This window comes from Cucurbita moschata, unplaced genomic scaffold, assembly GCF_002738365.1.
Source record: "Cucurbita moschata cultivar Rifu unplaced genomic scaffold, Cmos_1.0 Cmo_Scf00036, whole genome shotgun sequence".
In the NCBI taxonomy this organism is placed as follows: domain Eukaryota; kingdom Viridiplantae; phylum Streptophyta; class Magnoliopsida; order Cucurbitales; family Cucurbitaceae; genus Cucurbita; species Cucurbita moschata.
The window spans coordinates 884,821-901,776 of record NW_019268552.1 but is presented as its reverse complement, the minus strand read 5'-3'; the positions used below and the strand labels follow the sequence as shown (position 1 = coordinate 901,776).

General features: G+C 40.2%; 5 protein-coding genes and 1 long non-coding RNA gene across 8 annotated transcripts; 4 read left to right on the top strand and 2 right to left on the bottom strand.

The window, feature by feature from the left end:
* Positions 1–943: 943 nt before the first annotated feature.
* Positions 944–4,955, top strand: LOC111431426 (probable aldehyde dehydrogenase). Its single transcript, XM_023068060.1, has 15 exons — positions 944–1,263; positions 1,689–1,768; positions 1,844–1,947; positions 2,099–2,166; positions 2,238–2,295; positions 2,366–2,479; positions 2,813–2,896; positions 2,976–3,080; positions 3,155–3,400; positions 3,478–3,567; positions 3,660–3,749; positions 3,842–4,051; positions 4,153–4,263; positions 4,360–4,439; positions 4,516–4,955. The coding sequence occupies exons 1-15, from the start codon at positions 1,178–1,180 to the stop codon at positions 4,652–4,654; spliced, it is 1,665 nt and encodes a 554-aa protein (XP_022923828.1). The 5' UTR covers positions 944–1,177; the 3' UTR covers positions 4,655–4,955.
* On the bottom strand, positions 4,759–5,962 carry LOC111431429. The gene is made up of 2 exons (XR_002708490.1): positions 5,562–5,962; positions 4,759–4,861 (listed from the first exon to the last, which is right to left on the bottom strand). It is a non-coding gene; the product is annotated as an uncharacterized LOC111431429 (long non-coding RNA).
* A 668-nt stretch (positions 5,963–6,630) lies between these two features.
* LOC111431425 (protein QUIRKY) lies at positions 6,631–10,274 on the top strand. The gene has a single exon (XM_023068059.1). It carries the CDS (start codon positions 6,677–6,679, stop codon positions 9,857–9,859), a length of 3,183 nt encoding a protein of 1,060 aa, XP_022923827.1. The 5' UTR covers positions 6,631–6,676; the 3' UTR covers positions 9,860–10,274.
* LOC111431427 lies at positions 9,870–11,916 on the bottom strand. Of its 2 annotated transcripts, XM_023068062.1 has the most exons (3): positions 11,627–11,916; positions 11,051–11,526; positions 9,870–10,169 (listed from the first exon to the last, which is right to left on the bottom strand). In XM_023068062.1, the coding sequence occupies exons 1-2, from the start codon at positions 11,786–11,788 to the stop codon at positions 11,083–11,085; spliced, it is 606 nt and encodes a 201-aa protein (XP_022923830.1). In that variant the 5' UTR covers positions 11,789–11,916; the 3' UTR covers positions 9,870–10,169; positions 11,051–11,082. The 2 variants fall into 2 exon arrangements, with proteins under 2 accessions (XP_022923830.1, XP_022923829.1); XM_023068061.1 differs by lacking the exon at positions 9,870–10,169 and having other exon boundaries at positions 10,960–11,526; positions 11,627–11,915.
* LOC111431428 (protein PXR1) lies at positions 10,361–10,939 on the top strand. The gene has a single exon (XM_023068063.1). The coding sequence runs from the start codon at positions 10,406–10,408 to the stop codon at positions 10,784–10,786; it is 381 nt and encodes a 126-aa protein (XP_022923831.1). The 5' UTR covers positions 10,361–10,405; the 3' UTR covers positions 10,787–10,939.
* A 2,127-nt stretch (positions 11,917–14,043) lies between the features above and the next one.
* Positions 14,044–16,050, top strand: LOC111431546 (homeobox-leucine zipper protein HAT5-like). Of its 2 annotated transcripts, none has more exons than XM_023068223.1 (3): positions 14,044–14,554; positions 14,865–15,274; positions 15,372–16,050. In XM_023068223.1, the coding sequence occupies exons 1-3, from the start codon at positions 14,389–14,391 to the stop codon at positions 15,792–15,794; spliced, it is 999 nt and encodes a 332-aa protein (XP_022923991.1). In that variant the 5' UTR covers positions 14,044–14,388; the 3' UTR covers positions 15,795–16,050. The 2 variants fall into 2 exon arrangements, with proteins under 2 accessions (XP_022923991.1, XP_022923992.1); XM_023068224.1 differs by having other exon boundaries at positions 14,046–14,554; positions 14,880–15,274; positions 15,372–16,017.
* The last annotated feature ends 906 nt before the right edge of the window (positions 16,051–16,956 follow it).

The window sequence follows — 16,956 nt, the reverse complement described above, 5'->3', positions numbered from 1 at the left end:
TAAAAAGAAAAAAAGAAAAAGAAAAAAAAGTCATAAACGCAGCCAAGTTGTTAAATTTTATAATCTTATTTTTTAAGCAACGTGAAAAGAAAATGAAATAAAAGAAAAATAAATAATGTGTTTTTTTTTTAATATATAATATTTTTGTTATTGACCATTTTTAGTAATTAAATATTCATTTTTGGTAATAAATAAATAGAAAACATGTCCCTTTTATCCTTTTATTTTGACACGTAGATAAATAAATTATATGATTTTTTATTGGCATTTCACTCTCTCTAATATTATTTCTATTTTTATTTTTATTTGAAACTATTTCATCACGGCCCAGCCCATTAAAATGTCCATCTAGCCCATTCACTATTGGCCCAAATTCGTGGAGTCCAATAATAAAACTTTAACAATTTAATATTATTATTTAATATGTTCAAAGGAGAGGTGATGGGGAATCAAATTCTTTTCGTATCTCTTGGGTTATTTTTTGTTTATTATTTTTTTCTTAAATACTAAATTAAAAATGATCATTTTGAATATGTTACAATGGCACATATATAAATTTACCAGATATAACGATCTACTATATATATATATAATTATCCAGCATATATCAATTTACCATGTATAATCTCTATATATAATCATTTTCTTTATATTACTTACCATATATAATTTTACCACGTATAATTATTAAATAAATAAATATATATATATATATAAAATAGATGATTAAGCTATGCTCTTTTAAGTAAATTTGTAATTTAGTTAAATTTATAAATAAATAATAAAAAAATCCACGTGTTAAATCGGATGAGTGTGTGATTTGCTTGAATGTCTAAAAGTAGGATTAAAGATAATTTCAAACAGTCAGACACGAATTTGTAGGAAGAGAAGAATAGGGATTGGATCAATGTTCTTAATCAAATCCCTTTTAGAACAAAATTAGAAAAATAAAAAGAAATCTGAAATTTGTTGTTTAATTCCCATTGAAGAGCTGAAAAGGAATTGTAGCTAAGCTCTTAAATTAGTGAATCAGCGAGTGGGTTGCCTTCCATCTCTCTCTCTCTCTCACAGTGACTTAACGTAAACAACCTTCTTTGTTGTGGGCTTCGTCTCGTCCGTCCCTAATTCCGTTTTGGATTCGTTTTTGCGTCGTATCGACCTGTCTCCCACCAGGGTTATGGCGCCGGTTCTGTCTCGGTTACTGTTCCGGCGGATTGTTCAGGCACCATTTCTTCGCACCGCCACCGGCTTTAGCTTTTGCAGGTAAGATTCATCTCTAGTTTTCGATGCAGAAATGTGCAATTTGTAAAACCCACATCTGTTTTCTCGAAAACTCGACTGCTGATGGTGGTGGGATCTGGTTGTTCTAGATTCCCATATGCATGTTTTTGTTGATAGATAATAAAGCGGTTGTTTGGACTTGTATTGGATTGGGAAACTTTAGCTTCAGAATTTGATTTAGATAGTGAAATTACTGTGAGTTACAATCGATTTGGTTGCACCTTTCTTATGTTCATCCTTGAACTGATGAATCGTTTCGATCCAAATCCGAATCAAATCTGTCAAAAAGGGGTGTTATCCGGAAGTGTTTCCTGAATCCCCTACTCTGTTCTTATGATCATTTCATCTTTTTTGGGATCCTATCTTCTTTTCATGTTGTAATGTAACCATTTCTTCTCTGAAAGCAGAAATGTTCATTCTATCCCTTTCTCTTCGGTGGAAGTGGAGCAAATATCAGGTTCTAAGCCAGGAGAAGTTCATAACTTAGGTGAGTGAAGTGTGTGTATTAAACTTCTTCATTACAGAAGAACAGGAATGTTGACACAACATGTGCTTATTTTAGTGCAGGGTAAATGGATTGGATCTTCCGGTTGGAATACTATTGTAGATCCTTTAAATGGAGAACCATTTATTAAAATTGCTGAAGTTAATGAAACAGAAATTCAGGTACATTTTGGTTGGTTCAGTCAGCTAACCTGATGCACATCTTGGTTGGTTCTTATGCTTAAAACAACTCATCCTTCATGTCCTGCCCACTAACCAGCACTCATTTTTTAAAAGATCTGCTTAGTTTTAACTTGATGGATTGATATTGCAGCCATTTGTGAAGAGCCTAACCAAATGCCCCAAGCATGGCTTGCATAATCCTTTCAAATCACCTGAGAGGTGAGGTTCTGATAGATCATTTGCTTTAGTTTGTTTTCGATTTGTTTTTCATTGTTCCTTCAAATTTGCAGATATCTTTTGTATGGAGATGTATCGTCCAAGGCTGCCGACATGCTTTCGACACCAAAGGTGATTGTTTCTCTCTTCCTTTGTCACTGTTTTCTTGTTTACAGTAGTTTAAACAAAACATGATTTGCAGGTGACTGACTTCTTTGCAAGGTTAATTCAAAGAGTTTCTCCAAAAAGTTATCAGCAAGCTTGGGCTGAAGTCAATGTTACTGTTAAATTTTTAAGGAACTTCTCTGGTGATCAGGTAAGGTCTAATCATTGGCCAATGAGTTTTCTTTGTTTTTCTTTTTTGTAATACTGCTTCTTAGGTGCTTCAACAACTCTTTTAAGGTCAGCCCCCAAGGGGATGACCATGTTTGCTTAGGCCTATTCAGAGGTCAGGTGTTTGAATCTTACTCTTCTAAGACTCTATGGACTGAGTGACTCTATGCCACTTTCAAATGGAGTTTTGTCAAATAGAACGTTTAGTAATGAGTCATTCTCGTGAAGAGTTTGTTGACTAGTTGCTATTGTTTCATAACGAGTCATTCTCGTGAAGAGTTTGTTGACTAGTTGTTATTGATTCGTTTACTTACAGGTTCGCTTCCTAGCAAGGTCCTTTGCAGTACCTGGAGATCATCTTGGACAACAAAGTCATGGTTACCGTTGGCCTTATGGTCCTGTAAGACATATTCAGTTTAGATATCTCCTAAACTAAAATCTGTTTTGAATCCAGCTTAATAGTTTGTAATCATTTGCAGGTAGCAATTATCACTCCTTTCAACTTCCCCTTGGAAATTCCTTTACTTCAGGTGATGGGTGCACTTTACATGGGCAACAAACCTGTTCTAAAAGTTGATAGCAAGGTAAGAACACAGTAACATAGTGATGGAGCAAGTGAGGAACGTATACTCATAGTTGATATCTTAATGTTTTGTAGGTTAGCATAGTTATGGAGCAAATGATTCGATTACTACACCATTGTGGTCTTCCTCTTGAAGATTTAGATTTTATAAATTGCGATGGGAAGACGATGAACAAGTTATTGATCGAGGGAAATCCATCCATGACTCTTTTCACTGGTAGCTCAAGAGTGGCAGAGAAGTTGGCTGTCGACTTAAAGGGTCGTATTAAACTGGAAGATGCAGGTTTTGATTGGAAAGTCTTGGGACCAGATGTTCGAGAGGTTATTAGCTCTGTTGCGTGCCATATCGTTGTAGATGTGAGCTTTGTTTCTTAGTTCTTATGGTTACTGAATTGCAGGAAGACTATGTTGCATGGGTTTGTGATCAAGATGCATATGCTTGCAGCGGCCAGAAGTGCTCGGCAGAGTCCATACTGTTCATGCATGAGGTTTGATCTTTTATTGTCAGTGTTATCTTTTTGGGATTGATAACTCTTGTCCTTATCTTTTCTGATGATATCATTTTGTCGCCATTGCATAGAACTGGTCGAAAACTTCACTCATTTCGAAGATAAAGGATCTTGCAGAGAGAAGAAACTTGACTGATTTAACGATTGGCCCTGTTCTTACGGTATGGCTACTAATCTCATTGTTTCAATGCATACATACTGTGATCATTCATGATACCCCACAATACTAAAACTTAAATCTTGGGTGTTCCAGTTAACAAATGAAATGATGCTAGATCACATGAACAAATTGCTCAAGATACCAGGAGCAAAGCTACTCTTTGGAGGTGAACCTCTCAAAAACCATTCCATTCCAGCCATTTATGGCGCTATGAAACCCACTGCAGTGTATCTTCCACTCGAAGAAATGATGAAAGCTGAGAATTATGAGCTTGTTACTAAGGAAATTTTTGGACCATTCCAGGTAAATATGAAGGAAAAAGGGAAATTTTTGTAGCTGGTGTCTACCCAGTTCATAATTATGTTAAGCACTTCTTAATATCCGTTTGTTGCTGGTGTTTGTAGATTATTACTGAATATAAGAGCGATCAACTGTCAGTTGTGTTGGATGCTCTTGAGCGGATGCATGCTCATCTAACAGCAGCGGTTGTTTCAAATGACCCTCTTTTTCTACAGGTGAGTTCGATGATTCAGTTCTAAGCCTTCCTATTAAGAAAGTGTTTCCTAAGCCAACAATGCTTGATAGATTATAGTAACTTGTGGACATTGCAGGAAGTTATTGGGAATACTGTAAACGGGACGACGTATGCGGGTTTACGAGCTAGAACAACAGGAGCTCCACAGAACCATTGGTAAAGTCTAATAAGCTCGTTTCTCCTTCTCAACATGAAGTCGATTATGGTGGCTTAAGAATGTTGTTTGGTATAGGTTTGGACCAGCAGGTGACCCTAGAGGTGCTGGTATTGGAACTCCAGAAGCCATCAAACTCGTATGGTCTTGCCATAGAGAGATCATATATGATATTGGCCCCTTGCCCTTGAATTGGACAACTCCACCATCTTCTTGATATGTTATCAGAGTCGATGTCGATGTTGTTCACCTGCTCGCTTAGGCTAGCCCAACAACCATAATCTATGACCATTTTTTAGTTGCAGACAAATAAAAGGTTCATAAATTATGGTGTTAAATTTAGCATGGTTCGATCGGATTCGTAGCCGAACATGAACCATTGTACTTCAAATTTCTTCTAGTGTTATTTGCACCATCTAAAGATCTGTCCCACAAGAAAAAGGCCATGATTATACAATACAAACATGTTGTCTTCTACATTGTTGTTTTTGGAGCCAAGAAAAAGCACAATTTTGCTATGGAACAGAATCTTGTTTATAGAAAAGCAAAGGAATAAAATAAAGCAGAGATAGCCCTTCTCAGCTTGTTTCAAACACTTGGGAAACAAAATCAATGTTAATTTGCAGCATTATCTTTCAGACAATGGCATAAATCTACCTTTTCCTTCAAAAGGAGGAATGTTTCTATCCTAAAAGGAAACTTAATATGAATTGTGATAAAGGGTACTAAAGTATGAACCAACCCAGAACATGGGAATAGAACACAGCATCATCCAAACAAAATGTAATCACAAATGAAGAACTCTTAATGGGGTTTCAAAACACTAAACACTAAACATAATCAACAGCAGAAATCTCTCCTCAGAGTGATGCAGAACCCATAAAGAGATTGCCAAAACCTCATGGAATCCAGATTTCTTTTTCAGTGGAATAAACAAGAAAACAAGAGGATATGGATTAGAGCCCTAAAGTTAAGGAACTATTTGGGGGAGAGTGGAGAAAATTGCAGAGAAACCCATCTTTTTTCCACACCTATTATAATATAATATGCATTGAAATGATGTCATGAAGAGAAAATTATGGTGAAGGACAGAAGAAGAAGCATCAAGGAGAAAATAAATTTACCTTTTGATGAGATGGGAAGGATCAGATTCTGGCAACAAAGTCCACCCATTCAGAAAGTGCAGAATATGACATGGGGTTGAGAAGCTTCATCGACATGCGGAGCCAAAGGGGGAAAAAAAGTCCATTAGTTCACAGTCGCCCAAGGATCGCACTGAGAAACTGGTACAATAATGGAGACCCTCTTGTTCGTCCACTGCAAACACTAAAGTTTCGGCTGAATATTGGCATCTCCATTGAAGAACTGTGTGGAAGGAAGCAGGTAGGGCAGAACAGGGCAGTGATTAGTGAGAAATGGAAGTGATTTGGGTAAAGGGTTGGGCTTGTTTTTCTCTTTGGAATTAACTTTTGGGCTAAAGGGAGGGGAATCTAACAAGGCATCTAAATGGTTGCATACTAGTTCTTCACCGTTTTACATTCTTAGATGTATTAGAGAGAAAAATTAAACCTATCAAACCTATATGTTCAAGGAGATTCTTTCAAGTGGAGAAACTCTACTTTTTGGGTTACTTTCAAGTTTACACTTTGTTCCATTCGGTAACATGACCTAATTATTTTCTCGCTCGTGGCTTCTAACATTGCCCATCTAACACAGCCATTATGCGACTAATTTTGATATGAACGACCGAAACAAAGAGGCCCAAATGGATGGGTCATAAAGGATTTAAACATACAACTATGTTATTCCTTAATTTTTTTTTTGGAATAATATTTAATTTGTTTTGGAATATATAAGGAGAAAAAAGGGATAAAAAAAAAAAAAAAGCAAGAAGAGGGAAACCATAAAGTGGATTCATTCAAAACCTTCACAAGAGAGATTGGAATCTAATCTCTTCCCCCACTGACACCCCCACCTCCTAACATTCTTATTCCTTTGTTATTATTTTTAATTATAAAATATAATTTAAGCATAACTCAATTGATTGGTTAAGAGACAAATGGTATGGTTAAGAGGGTCGTCATGTCTCGACATTAAATTAGAAACTATTTATTTTTTTAAAAAAAATGATAAAGATGAAATTTGTAATTTAATGTTAAAAGTTTATAAAAATTAAATTAAATTGTATAGGGAAAAAAAGGGTTTAGAAAAATAGAATAAAGGAAAAAGGGGAAAGCAAATGGCATCAATATTCAATACATTACAGCATTTATTCTGCTTCTCCGCTATCAACGCATTTTCTGATCTATTTTTTGCTTCATACCAAAATGAGACCATGACGACGCCGGCTCAGCCACCGCCACCGTCATCGCCCCAACCGCCACCGCCACCCAGAACTGTTAGGAAGCTCGTTGTCGAAATCGCTGATGCTCGTAACCTTCTTCCTAAAGACGGCCAAGGAAGCTCGAGTCCTTATGTGGTTGCCGATTTCGATGGGCAGAGGAAGCGGACCGCTACTAAGTTTCGTGAGCTCAATCCGACATGGAATGAGCCGCTTGAATTTATTGTCTCCGATCCTGATAATATGGATTATGAGGAGCTTGATATTGAGGTTTTCAACGATAAGAGGTACGGCAATGGTAGTGGCCGGAAGAATCAATTCTTAGGGAGGGTGAAACTGAACGGAAGCCAGTTTGCGAAGAGAGGAGAAGAAGGTTTGGTTTACTATCAATTGGAGAAGAAGAGCGTGTTCAGCTGGGTGAGAGGCGAGATTGGGCTTAGGATCTGTTACTACGACGAGTTAGTTGAAGAAGCTCCGCCGCAACCTCCGCCGCAGGAGGAGCAACCGATTCAGACTGTTACCGAGAAGCCTAATACTCCGGAGGCTGTTGTCGAGGAAGCAAGGATGTTCGAGCTTCCGCCGCAGGGGGAGGTCGGTCATAACGATTCGAATCCGCCGCCGGTGGTAGTTATCGATGAGCCGCCGCCGCAGGAGATGCCGGTACATTCTGAGCCACCACCGATGGAGGTAAATGCTCCTCCGCCTGCGGAGGGCCAATTTGCACCAGAAATTAGAAAGATGCAGAATAACAAGGCAGCAGGATTTGGGGAAGGGGTTAGGGTTTTGAGAAGGCCGAATGGGGATTACTCTCCGAGAGTAATCAATAAAAAATTCATGGCGGAGACAGAGAGGATTCATCCGTACGATCTTGTGGAGCCGATGCAGTACCTCTTCATCCGTATCGTGAAAGCCAGAAATATCGCTCCTAATGAGCGCCCCTACTTACAGATTCGCACATCAAGCCATTACGTCAAATCGGAACCGGCGAATCATCGGCCTGGTGAACCGACTGATTCGCCGGAATGGAAATGTGTCTTTGCCCTCCGCCATAATCGGCCTGATACGGCAAATACGACGCTGGAGATTGCCGTCTGGGATTCTCCATCGGATCAGTTCCTCGGTGGCGTTTGCTTTGATCTTTCCGATGTTCCTGTACGTGATCCGCCTGATAGTCCTCTGGCTCCTCAGTGGTACCGCCTTGAAGGCGGTGCCGGAGATCAACAAACCACCAAAATTACCGGCGACATTCAGCTCTCTGTTTGGATTGGAACTCAAGCCGACGATGCATTTCCAGAAGCTTGGTGCTCCGATGCGCCACACGTGGCTCATACGCGCTCGAAGGTTTATCAATCTCCGAAGCTATGGTACTTGAGAATTACAGTAATAGAAGCGCAGGACCTTCACATCGCTTCAAATCTGCCTCCATTAACGGCACCCGAGATTCGGATCAAAGCACAGCTGAGTTTTCAGTCGGCTCGGACCAGGCGAGGGTCCATGAACAACCATAGCGCCTCATTTCACTGGAACGAGGACCTCGTCTTCGTTGCCGGCGAGCCTCTCGAAGACTCCCTGATCATACTCGTTGAAGACCGAACGAGCAAGGAGGTCGTACTCCTCGGCCACGTCATGATTCCGGTGGACACTGTCGAACAGCGGTTCGATGAGCGGTATGTGGCGGCGAAATGGTTTTCTTTAGAAGGCGGCAACGGTGGCGAATCATACAGCGGCAGAATCTATCTCCGCCTCTGTTTGGAAGGCGGATATCACGTGTTGGATGAGGCGGCGCACGTGTGTAGTGACTTCCGTCCGACAGCGAAGCAGCTGTGGAAGCCAGCCGTTGGAATTCTGGAGCTCGGGATTCTGGGAGCTCGAGGATTGCTTCCGATGAAGACGAAAGATCCGGGGAAGGGGTCCACTGACGCTTACTGTGTCGCGAAGTACGGGAAAAAGTGGGTCCGAACCAGAACGATGACTGACAGCTTTGATCCACGTTGGAATGAACAGTACACGTGGCAAGTATACGATCCTTGCACTGTTCTCACCATCGGCGTCTTCGATAACTGGCGAATGTACTCCGACGCGGCGGAGGACAAGCCGGATTATCACATCGGAAAAGTAAGGATTCGGGTGTCAACCCTCGAGAGCAACAAAATCTATACAAACTCGTACCCTCTGTTGGTGTTGCAGAGAACAGGGTTGAAGAAAATGGGTGAAATCGAGCTAGCCGTCCGGTTCGCCTGTCCGGCACTGTTGCCAGATACATGTGGAGTTTATGGGCAGCCCTTACTTCCAAGAATGCATTATCTCCGCCCTCTGGGGGTGGCTCAACAGGAGGCGTTGCGCAGAGCCGCCACAAAGATGGTGGCAACCTGGTTAGGCAGGTCGGAGCCACCATTGGGGTCGGAGGTGGTTCGATACATGTTGGATGCTGATTCACACGCTTGGAGCATGAGAAAAAGCAAGGCAAATTGGTTTAGGATCGTTGCAGTTTTGGCATGGGCGGTGGGATTGGCCAAATGGTTGGATGACATCCGGCGATGGAGGAACCCCATAACCACAATTCTTGTTCATATTTTATATCTGGTTCTTGTTTGGTACCCAGATTTGATAGTCCCAACTGGGTTTCTTTACGTGTTCTTAATCGGAGTTTGGTACTATCGGTTCAGACCGAAAATCCCCGCCGGAATGGACACACGATTATCGCACGCCGAGGCAGTAGATCCAGATGAACTAGATGAAGAATTCGACACAATTCCAAGCTCAAAGCCACCGGACGTAATCCGGGTCAGGTACGACCGGCTAAGGATACTGGCTGCAAGAATCCAAACAGTATTGGGGGATCTTGCTACCCAAGGGGAGAGAGTACAAGCGTTGGTTAGTTGGAGGGACCCTCGAGCCACAAAGCTGTTCATTGGAGTATGTTTCACCATCACATTGATCCTCTACGCGGTTCCGCCCAAAATGGTGGCAGTGGCACTCGGATTCTACTACTTGCGCCACCCCATGTTCCGGGATCCTATGCCGTCAGCAAGTCTGAACTTTTTCCGGCGACTTCCTAGCCTATCAGATCGGTTAATGTAGACTAAAGTAGTACATGAAAGTATTAAAAGTGTATTATCATTATCATTATTATTATTTTTAACCCCTTTTTGTGGGGTTTTCCATAATTACAACCCCAAATTGATGGGGTAGTAGTTGAGTGGCTACTTGATAGCCAGTGGGGAAGGGAAAGTTCAAACTGGTGGAGTTGAAAAAGATGTCCCAAAAAATAACACGGTCAAGTGTGAAAAGGGAGCTGTCATCATGTTGTTTGGTTCTTGGAGATGGAATTCGATTGACCAACACAGTAATAAGAGAAAACAGAGTCCCAATAGTTTGCTGTAATTGTGTCCTGAAAAGTTGGAACATCACGGATTATTTTCAAACATATCAGATCTTCCTCTACTGTTGGCAGCAAAATTGGAATAATAATATACAGAGCTTTCTTCTTTGATTATTCTTGTTTATACTTAGCAGAGTGGAAAATGTCCATAACAAATCAGGGCCACCAGAGAATGAAGTTGCCATGTCTTGTGGCTGAATTCTCGGCAACCCACATCAATTTCTGCCCATTGGGTTGCCATATTAATGGCGGTTAGGCTCACCCCCAATAATTGCAGAACAATATTCATTCAGTTTTCCTTCAATTCTGGTTTAGATTCAACAATGGGAGGAACCTCGGAAGAGAAGCACGAGGGTAAGGTTGAGAAGAAGGAGAAGAAGAAAGATAAGGAGAAACATGAAGAAGAAGAAGATGATCATGGCAAAAAGAAGGGAAAGGATAAGGATAAGGATAAGGAAGGAGGTGAAAAGAAAGAGAAGAAGAAAAAGGACCCTGCGGATATGAAGGATCCATTAAAGCTCAGACAGAAGCTTGAGAAGCTTGAAGACAAGATGCAGGCTCTGGCGGTTAAGAAGGAAGAGATATTGAAACTGATCCATGAAGCTGAACAGAATGCTGCTCCATGAAATCTGGAATGAGTAGGATTCTACTACTATCTCTTGATGATGCAGCTAACAGGATCAAAAGATTAGAAGGCTCAAGTTTTGAAAATTTTATGTCTCTTACTGTAATACTTCTTGAAGAAATAAAATCATGATACCAAAATCACCTAATTCTAATCCACATTTTGAAACCAAGAGAATGAAAAAGCTCTCTTCAGATGCACCATGTTTATGGTTCTTAATTACACAGAGAAATTAGAGCTGTTTCAAAAGTAGTATTCAATTTACCTACACACACGGAGATTCGGCAGAGTCCTAATTCAATCAGCTTCCTGCAAGCCACCCAGCACCACCGATCCAACAAACAATCCGGCAGCCCCAAGCGTGAGTCCGCCGGCGACCACAGCCTGTAACGCCACAAGCGGCGCTGAGTCATCGGGAATGAGAACAATCGCCGCCAGCGCAGCAACGAGAATGGGAAGGGCAAGAGAGGCCAATGTGGACGGGGAGGCGCTCGCAACCTTCTCAAGCAAGCTGAGAAGCCCGAACTCCTCGGCTTTTGAGAAAACCCCCAATTTCTCAATCGAAGAGAGCGTAAACCCTAATTCCTCTGCCTTCGATAGTAGCCCTGCTTTTTCGACGTTGCTAAGCACTTTCTTCGTCTCAAGCTTCTTGAACACGTCCACTTCCACATCCTCCGAGCTCTCGTAGAAGATTCCAGCTCCGAACCACTTCTTCTCCCAACCGTCGTCGTATTTGTTCACCTGAATCCACCAATTTCCATTTATTAGCGCCCTAGCCTGGCCCCCAAACAACGCGATCAAAAGACAAGGGGTATTATAACAGAGGAAAGAGTCGCAGTACCTTCTTCTGAGGGGCCATGGCGAGGATCCTGAGCGAATTGGATCCGGAGGAAGGACGAGGACGGGCATGGTTAGAGGCGTGGCGGAATCTGGAAATGGAGAAGCGGTTGGGAAGGAGAGAGGGAGCAGCAGAGGAAGATGGTGATTGTGCAGTGACCGCCATTGTTGAAGGGGAAGGGAAGCTTCTGAAGGATTATTGTTCAGGCAGGAAGTGATGGAAGAGGGAGGTTTCGCCATGTAGGAGAGAGATCTGAGACAGTGTAATCTGATGTCCACTAATATCCACCAATCATATCCTCCTTTGCTTTATCTCAAATTTTCATAACTCTCTCTCTCTCTCCTTCAACATTTACTTAATTATCTTAACCCAAAGATTAAGTTGAGTTTAGATCATTTGAAATCGAGATTATACGTTAAAACACGTTAAAAAATGAATTTTAAGGGATTTAAATATAATTTGGAGATATTTTGTAATGGGCTGATGAAAGAACAGGCCCAAAATGTATGGGCCGATTAGGAAAGACATGGGCTGTCGATTACGAGACCTTAATGGGCCGTACGGTCCAAAACCAACGTTTCGCGAGACTGAAAACGGGATACATTTCCTCCCTAATTTATACAATAAATTCCTAAACTATATTCTTTATTTCAAAAATATTTTTAATCTTTCAAAGTTATAATATATATATTTTTTAATTTTACAAACAATTTAAAAATATGTTTAAAGTAAATATTCAAAAACAAAAATTAGACCTTATACCAATGGAGATAGTATTCCCCACTTATAAACTCATGATCTTCCCTTAAATTAACCAACGTGGACTCACTCTCAATAATTCTTCTCAACAAATTTGAAATTCTAAAAATTTGAATGAAATTATAAATTTAGTATAAAGTTAAAAATATAAATTTAATGGGTTAAGAGTTAAAATTCGTGATAATTTTTTTTAATAAAAATAATAATTTAATAAAAAAAATTATAGATAAGATTTATATAGAGGCACATACATACATGGATTTTGATGAATGGGATGGTGAGAGGGGGCCCACCAAGCCAATGTGGAGAGATGATGCCAATTTAAAATGTGGAAGGAAGGGACAGGTGGAGCCAGAAGCACATGACGTGGCCCAATGGTGGGACCACGTAAAATGGTGGACAAGCGATGAACGAGTGACTCAGCCTTAAGTTGAGATGAAGATGACCAACTCGGGCCCATGACTCAGTCCGCCAAATCATGGAAAACGACTGATTGGACAGGATTCCTTTGTTTTCTGTCTCCTCCACCTTTCTCTCCTTTGCCTCGTTGTCATCTCCATCTTCTCCTTCTCACCTTTATTCCCTCCCATTTCCCGTTTTACCCCTCCACCATCCCGTCCTCGTTCATTACTTGAATTATTACGTGAGATCCTACATCAGAGTGAAACAAAACGTATCTTACAAAAGTAGACAATATTTACTAACGGTGGACTTCAACTGTTACGTATTCATACATACTCGAATTATGTTTTGAATGAAAAAGTAAATAAATAATAAAATATAAAGTTGATTCATGGCGTGTCACATGCAATTATTTTATATTTATGCACATCAAATGCTTGTACTTGCATTTTAGTTTGATGGAGTAGATATATATATATATATATATAATGCATTCTAATTATTAATTTTTCACTTTTTGATGATATAAATATACATTTTAAAACTAATTCTCTTTTAAATATATATATTTTTAAATAATAATAATAATATAAAATTTTTAATTTGTTCAAATAATTTAAATTCAACCGATGATTGAAATAAATTTAAGTTTTACGTACAATTTATTGAGGGCTATAGTTTTTAGACTATATGTTATTGACATTTAATAAATTTTATTAATTTGGCTTGAATGTTTGGTTGGCAGAAACATATAATTGGGAAACATTTTGCTCCTCTCATGCCATTATTCACTCTACTTCATGTTACCTCCTTTAACATTAATTTAGCTTTTTTTCGTTCTTAAATACAATATTAGTCGCTTAATTTTCAATAAACATGATATAAATATATTCATTATGAATCAATTATTTGTTTAGAACCCAGCGTCCTTGCTATGGCTCTTTTCCTTCTCTAATCAATGTGGGACCCCCAATTTACCTCTCTCTCGACCCAACCAACGTCCTTGCTAGCACACTGACTCATGTCCACTCCCCTTTAGGGCTTAGCCTCTTCGTTGACACATCGCCCATGTGTTTAACTCTAATAGCACATCTTTGGATTTTCATGAGGTTTCCACACCATACAATGTTTCCTTCTCCTCCACAACCCAGGTGGGATCTAGGCGTGGAAGGTTTTAATAATTAACCCACGAAACCAAGAAGAAGGGTATTGTGGTAACTACGGAAATATGAGAAGCATTCTGGTGGTGCCATTATAAGCCCACCAAGTTCTTCCCCCTCCGAAGGGAAACGGGAAGGAAAGGAGGAGATTCTCTTCTCGGAGGCTTCAAACCCAGAAACCATTTCCTTTCGATCTTCGATTTCAATTTGGAAAAGAAATCCAAAGAATCGAAGAACAGCCTCATCCATTAATCTTTCTTATTCTGAGGGATGGGTGTGAGCAGCCGTTGTTCCCATACTTCACACATCACCGAAATCATAATCACCAGCTTCTTCCGCCATAAGTCTTAGATTACCCCCCAACAACACAGACCCACTGGCTAATCTTCTCCGTTTTGTTGATGGCTGTTTGAAACAGGGAATAGTTTCTTTGTATTTAGGGCTATGGCGGGTCGGAGGGTATACGGCGGCGGCGACGGTGGTAGTATAAGCGGTGTTTCTTCCAATCATAGTGTTTTGCTTCATAATCGTGGAGGGTCTTTTGCTTCTGAGCCGCTTAGTGCTCTTTTCCTTTCTGGGTCATCTTCTTCTACTTCCCCCTCTCTGCTTGGTACACCCTTTTTCTTGATCTTTTCAGTTCTTGCCTCTGTATGCTTGATTTCTTTGATGTTTCTCTGTGGAATTGATGATTTGGGTCACCCTTTGGGTTTATGTGCTGAATTCTCAATGCTTTTGGCTGTTTAAATTGGATCATTAATCGCTGATTTTGAGAAAACCGATGTAATTTCCTTCTGGTTGTTAGCTGAATCTGGTGCAGTTCTAGAGTTCAATTTGTGTAGAAGAATTGTATCAGATTGATTGATATTATCTGACATATATCACTTGGGGAGTAAAACTTGTCTAGTTGATGTTCATGACAGATTGTTCTGGTATAGGTTCAAGATCCATGATGAGTTTCGAAGATATTCGTGGAGGAAACGGATCGAATAGATCGTTCTTTTGCCCGTTCGATAATGAAGATAATGGGGATGAAGACTTGGATGATTACTTCCATCACCCTGAAAAAAAGAGGCGTTTATCAGCTGATCAAGTCCGGTTCCTCGAGAAAAGTTTCGAGACCGAGAACAAGCTCGAACCGGAGAGGAAAGTTCAGCTAGCCAAGGACCTCGGGCTGCAGCCTCGTCAGGTTGCTATATGGTTTCAAAATCGCCGAGCACGGTGGAAAACTAAACAGCTGGAGAAGGACTATGAAGCTCTTCAATCCAGCTATGGAAACCTTAAGGCTGACTATGAAAACCTACTGAAGGAGAAGGATTCATTGAAGGCTGAGGTAAAATTGTTGTTGACATTCATGGATATTCCATTATTGGTGATTAAGCTGTGTTGGGTTTGCATTATTACTAAGAAACAATACATGGATATTACAGATTGTTGTCCTGACAGACAAACTGATACTCAAAGACAAAGAAAGGAGCAACTCTGTGGTGTCTGAAGATGACAAATTTGGTGAAGAACCACCACAAAATTTGGTTGATGAAGCCTCCAAATCTTCAAAGCTGGGTTGTAAGCAGGAGGATATGAGTTCAGTCAAAAGTGATATATTTGATTCAGATAGCCCACACTACACTGATGGGGTTCACTCTTCACTCCTAGACCCCGGAGATTCGTCCTACATTTTCGATCCCGATCAGTCCGACTTATCGCAAGACGAAGAAGATAACTTGGGAAAGAATCTTTTGCCTCCTTGCATCTTCCCAAAGCTCGAAGACGTCGATTACTCTGACCCGCCCACAAGTTCTTGTAATTTTGTATTCCCCATTGAAGACAATGCCCTTTGGTCCTGGTCTTAGAGAGTCTTTTTCTATGTTGTGCTTGTTTTCTTTTCTAGTAATAAATCCAAGCAATGGTAGCCCACACCCACGTGTCGAGCCTAGCCGAGCCAGGTTCGACAACTTCTTCGATCCATCCTGTAATCTTCTCGGGTTTTGGTTAAGGGTTGTTTTTAGTGTCGAATAATGGTTGTTTTCTTTGAATGTGATTAAATAATATGTTGTCAATTATGTTTCCTCCTGATTTTGATAGTTTTGAAAAGTTTAAGGTTGTTTTGATGACTGTAATTTTGTGCCCCATTTCAGGGCTTTGGCTTGCTCTTTCTTGACCTTAATTCTAGGCTTTTTGGTTACAAATCAGAGCAAGCAAATGGGTAAGAGGCAAAATGATGAGAAGAAAAGGCTAAAACTTTACTGAAATGGTGTTTTATGAAGCAATGTAATGAAGGAAAAGGGGGTTGACTTTTATGATATGCCATTAATGGGTAGCTTGCAGAATCATCATGTCACTAATAAAGTTTCTTGTTCTGTGGGGATTCTTCTTTTCTTCTTCTTCTTCTTTGCCTTCAAGGTGTTGGTAGTCAACTTCAAGATCCAAGCTTTACTATTAGACATACCTTTTGAACATTGCACTCCATCCATGTCTAGTGATAAGTGATACCCACCAAATCGCCCATATACGTGAATCGTTACGTTCACGAAACACGTTTGACTCACTGTTCTTATAGCAAAAAACTAAACTTTATGTAACATGTAATCCACTTCCGCATAATGGAACAGCTCAAGCTCATTGATAGCATTGTCTGCCTCATGATTTTAAAATGCGTCTACTAAAGAGAGATTTCCAAACCCTTGTATAGGAATGCTTCGTTCCTCACTCTAACCAATGTGGGATCTCACAATCCACCCTTGTAGGGGCCAGCGTCCTCACTTGCACATTGCTCGGTGTCTGGCTTTGATACCATGAGTAAATATTGTCCACTTCAACCTGCAGTCTCACTGTTTTAAAATGAGTCTACTGTAAAGAGGTTTCCACACCCTTCTAATGTTTCGTTTCACTCTCTAACCGACGTGAGATCTCACACATAAACTCGACTTCATAGCTCCATGTTATGCATAAAATTCAACGACGAAGAAGAGAGAGAAACGAAAAGAATAAAATGAAAAAAAAAAAAAAAAAAAA